The 5,105-nt window shown below is 44.1% G+C and overlaps 1 protein-coding gene across 1 annotated transcript; it reads left to right on the forward strand.

Moving 5' to 3' along the window:
- The first annotated feature begins 678 nt into the window (after nt 1–678).
- Nucleotides 679–4,732, forward strand: LOC139442444 (glutaminase-asparaginase-like). The gene is made up of 3 exons (XM_071223254.1): nt 679–715; nt 2,372–2,531; nt 4,414–4,732. The coding sequence occupies exons 1-3, from the start codon at nt 679–681 to the stop codon at nt 4,730–4,732; spliced, it is 516 nt and encodes a 171-aa protein (XP_071079355.1).
- The last annotated feature ends 373 nt before the right edge of the window (nt 4,733–5,105 follow it).

Here is a 5,105-nt window from a genome sequence, read left to right on the forward strand (position 1 = left end):
ACCGTGGATAATGGGAGATAATTCACCCAAACGCAGCATTGTGAGGACCGCTAAGATATTCAGGCTGGTATGGTCATAAAACTCATTGCGTCAGCACAATTTTGTTCACACACTCATACTCAGCCCAGACGTTAAATCAATTTTGTTAAAGTGTTTTTTGTTGTTTTTAATATTCCACATATTTCCGATTTATACATGAGACAGCATACACTCTTATCATGACTCAATTAGAATCCAGCAATCTGACCGGGTGGTCAGGCTCGCTGACTTGGTTGGTGCATGTCATGTATCCCAATTGCGTGGATCGATGCTGATGTCAATCACTGAATTATCTGGTCCAGACTCGAATATTTACAGATCGCCGTCATGTAGCTGGTATATTTATCAGTGCGACGTTAAACAACAAACAAACAAACTCATGTGTGTCTCTTTCCTAAACACGTACCCCTTTTTCTATATATTTCACCTCTTACTCTAACACGTGTTTCCTTTTCTCTGTCACAATCAAAACACTAGCTTCAGTTTCTGCGTATTTTCCCCATTTTTCCTCATTCGTGTCTTTACGTGGATGTTCTTGTGATAGTTTAGTGAGGAACGCCCAAGTGTACGTCACATGACTATTGTGACATGACGCTGGGGGCATATCTCGTCGCCGGGTCACACCAGCTGATAGATAACATGGCGGATAACGACTTGCTTGTGATCCAGACAGGAGGTACTACTTCACATGTTTTACCCAGTGACCAAAAGACCTTGCGATAACTATCCCACAAACAAAATCACTGTCAGTGTGTGGCAATGTGTGCTGCTGCAATGCAGGATCGGTTATCATACGCAGACCGGTATTGTGGACACTCCACTCAAATGTTTGGCTGTATACGGTCATATCGACAGCGGCGAAGCTAGTCGCCAAAGGCTTAGGTAAAGGTCGTAAACAATGTGCACTTTGGGACGAGAAAAGGAAAAGCTGTGATATAAGGTTGATATTCAAGGGATGGAGAAGGAGAAAGATTTTATCGAAGAAATAAATTGTGCAGACAATGCTTGAAAAAATATGTGCTTTTGACTGTTGAAAAAAATGCAGTTGTCTGACACAAAAATAAATTCTTACAGTCCTAGCAAGTTTGAGTACGACCATTTAAAACAAAACGTTGTTTATCTGCTGTCTCAAATTGTATGATAAATACCAATCAGTTGATTTCCTTATTACACGCAAGGGGACACGGGTGGCCCAGTCGTATAAGGCGCCGCGATTCGCTGTGCAGAGTTGCGTCCCTTGGGCACGCCAAAAATCTATTATTGTGGGTTCGAATCCCGGTTCGCGCCTATCATGTTTCTAGGTTTGTCCGCACCATACCCTGTTTGATTCCAGATTCGCCCAGGTTATAGTTCTAGGTGGAAAGAGTAGTGGTTAAAGCGTGTGCTCGCCTCGCCGAAGACCCTGGATTGATTCCCCAAATGGGCACAATGTGTGAAGCCAATTTCTGGTGTCCCCCGCCGTGATGTTGCTGGAATTTTGCTAAAAGCGGCGTAAAACCATATTTACTCACTCAAATATTGTGCAAAGCAATGTAAATCAGACTTTACTCACACACATCACCTGTTGCTGAAAGATCATGTAACCTTTGTAATAATTCAGATTTAGGGGACGAATGTCATTACTTGTTTATATGTGACTATAGTGTAGCCATAATCGGATAAATGATTACACCTCAACTTTCCCTTTCCGTCAAATGATGTATATGTTTCAATGTAAAAATGTAAAATTGTTCTTCGGAAAATTACAAACTTCTGTAAAATCATTATTAAGATATTTAAGTAATATGTAATGCTCTTACCGCCAATTATTGTATATTATAAGTATCGATCGCCATTGGACATGTTTATGTTCTCTGTTAACTTTTATACGCTATGGTATGTATCCTCGAGTGTAAATAAAGTTCAGTGAACCCCTCACCCCCCACCCCAGCCCACCCCAGCATACCTCACCCCACCTTACCTCACATTAGCAAACAGCTCTTGAAATATCCAGGCCAAACGTTTGGCAATGTTTTCCCCAGGAAAGAAAATTGGAAACTTTCCATCGATGTGGCAGTGTCGGACCGAACAAGCTACGGTCCACTGATTGTGGATGTAGGTGAAACGTTTCCATGGAGACATTTAAAATGTTCCCATATACCATATTCAAGGAAAACCAATAGTAATTATTTGAGATTCCTGGTTTATATATGTATAGGTTGGGTTTAATGCCGCAATGTACAGTTGAACATAATATCACGGCGTACTTATATTTGAATTAGTTCCATTTTAGAGAGACATGTAATCTGAAATGTAGACAATTGCAATTTTAACATGCATGATTCGTCTAAAGGAACAATAGACAAGGATTACCCCAAACGGAAGGGAGGCTACGCGTTTGAGATCGGGGACTCCGCTGTAGAGAAGATGGCGAGGACCCTCACTCCCAGGTCCTCCTGGACCTTGAGGACCGTGTGCAGGAAGGACAGTCAGGACATCACACAGGAGGACAGGTGAGGAGAGGTGGCGTACTCAGTTATACCACGTCGTGTCAGCTCAGTGTTCGGCGAGGAGAGGTGAGGTGAAACGGTGAGGTAAGGTGAAATGGGTTTTTTAAAACGTCGCGTCGAAGATTATTGCACTTATAAAGCGACGTGCATGCACGTGTGTGTGTGTGTGTGTGTGTGTGTGTGTGTGTGTGTGTGTGTGTGTGTGTGGCTGCTTGTTCTAGTCCTGACTGATGCCGATTTATATTGCTAGCACACTGAGATACCATGCCGCAGTTTAACATGAATACCCCACTCAGACGCAGTATACTGACTTCGAGCCGACCAGTCCTTGTTTTATCCCCTTAATGCCGAGCACCAGACAGTGTAACAACAAGTACCATCTTTTAACGTCTTTTGGTATGACGCGGCTGGGCATCGAACCCCGGACCTTCCGCTCTCCGGGCGGACGCTCCATACTTAAAGCTCATGTTCGTAATACCCAGAGCATTTCCATGGCCTCTGTCAGCCACGAGACCACGGAGGCGGTCCTGATCATGAGGTGAAACGGGGTTAACGTCGCGTCCAACATTATTGCACTCCTATAGCGACGTGCATGCACGTATGTGTGTGTGTGTGTGTGTGTGTGTGTGTGTGTGTGTGTGTGTGTGTGTGTGTATGTGTGTGTGTGTGTGCAAGCGTGCGTGCGTGTGCGTGCGTGGGTGCGTGCGTGCGTGCATGTGTGCCTGGCTACTTGTATTAGTCCGGACTAATGCCGATTTTATAGTGCTAGCCCTTTGAAATATATTTCCACGGTTTTACATGAATACCCCACTCAGACACAGTATACTGACTCCTAGTCGCCGAGCGCCAGGCAGGGAAACAACAAATACCATCTTCTTTTGGCATGAAGCGGCCGGGGATCGAATCCCGGAACTAATGGTAGTCCTGGACGTTCAGTACGTTCGTGAAACCCACTCGAAACAGTATGGTGTTGACAAATCAAGGATCATAGACTGGGACAATTTGGGGTTTCGAACTCGCGATGATATGATTCCGTTACGACTACTGGACGTAATTCTGCACATACGTGCAACCGCCTCCTCGGTGTAGTGGATAGAGCGTCTGCCCGGAGAGCGGAAGTTCGGTGGTTCGATTCCCTATTTGGTCAAACCAAAAGACGACACTTGTTGTTACACTGCCTGGCGTTAAAGGGATAAAGCAATGTCTAAGCGGAGTACAAGTATTAAACTGCGGCAGAATATCTAAGTGACTAGTACAAGCATCCACACACACGAACGTCGCTACGTAAGTGCAATTATCTTGAACACGACGTTAAATCCAATTTCACCTCACCTCACCTCACCTCACCTCACCTCATCTCCATATGCACAGAAGGTTCAGCAATCAGCAACACATGCTTGCCGTAAAAGACGACATGCTTGTCGTCAGGGGCGACTAACGGGATCGGGTGGTCAGGCTCGCTGACTTGGTTGATGCATGTCATCGTAGCCCAATTATGTAGATCGGTGCCCATGGTGTCAATCACTGGATTGTCTGGGCCAGACTCGATTATGGCCGCCGTCATATAGCTGGAATATTAGTGCGGCGTTAAACAACAAACAAACTTCATCAGGGGTTGCTGAAGACCTATTCTAACCCGGATCTTCACAGGTTACTTGAGACTCAAATTATGCTGTATTTAATGAGTACTTGTCACGACTGAGACGGGAAATCTCACTTCAACAAAAGAAATACTTAATGCTCATGTTCGTAATCCCCAGAGCATTTCCATGGCCTCTGTCAGCCTCTTGACAAATGAAGTTTTGATGTAAATCACTAACGCCGCATTGAAGAATGTCATACAACACCGGATCGTATAACTATTATCAACGGATCAATATTTCAGAGAGTCCATGTTGCAAGTGTGCAGGGACTCTCCCATCAGAAGGATCCTGATCACACATGGAACAGACACGCTAATAGAATCAGCTCAGTTCATCGGCTCTCACCGACTGGAAAAGGTCATTGTCCTCACGGGGGCCTTCTTGCCACATACCTTTAAAGGCTCGGATGCGGAATTCAGCGTTGGTTTTGCTGTAGGTTGCCTACGGTGCCTCACCAAGCCTGGAGTCTATGTCGCCATGGGGTCACAGGTATTTGACTGTAACGACGTGAGTCGAGATGACGCAAGTGGCGTGTTTGTAAAGACGTTCGTCGCTTCATGAATGTATACATCTTTGTTCGCCAGTTCGTGAATGTATTCATCATTGTAATATCAACAAAATAAAATCAACATATAAATCAAAATATATTTCAACTGTAAATATCATGTTTAATGTTTCTGATTTTGATATTCAAGATCAGTGGGATCATTAGGGACTTGTAATGTATTCTAGGGTGTGGTGGACCAAAGGGAATCAGGGCAGGGTCACCAACAAATATCACAGTCTCTAGGAGAGGGTAATAGATGATAATCCAAAAATATGACCAGTGTAAGGGGCGAGTTAATTAATAATTGGTGATCCTTTTCAAACATATATCAATTGGTTTGGTGATCATTTTCAAACACATACCAATTGGTTTGGTGATCCTTTTCAA

The sequence above is a fragment of the Haliotis cracherodii genome, unplaced genomic scaffold, assembly GCF_022045235.1.
Source record: "Haliotis cracherodii isolate W230 unplaced genomic scaffold, xgHalCrac1.p SCAF_5, whole genome shotgun sequence".
Lineage (NCBI taxonomy): Eukaryota > Metazoa > Mollusca > Gastropoda > Lepetellida > Haliotidae > Haliotis > Haliotis cracherodii.

Excerpts from the sequence above, each read along its gene's own strand:
- LOC139442444 (XM_071223254.1), top strand. The coding sequence starts at position 679 with ATGGCGGATAACGACTTGCTTGTGATCCAGACAGGAG. Across the intron at positions 716-2,371 it reads GCTTGTGATCCAGACAGGAG|GAACAATAGACAAGGATTAC; the intron begins GTACTACTTCAC and ends ATTCGTCTAAAG. Across the intron at positions 2,532-4,413 it reads GACATCACACAGGAGGACAG|AGAGTCCATGTTGCAAGTGT; the intron begins GTGAGGAGAGGT and ends TCAATATTTCAG.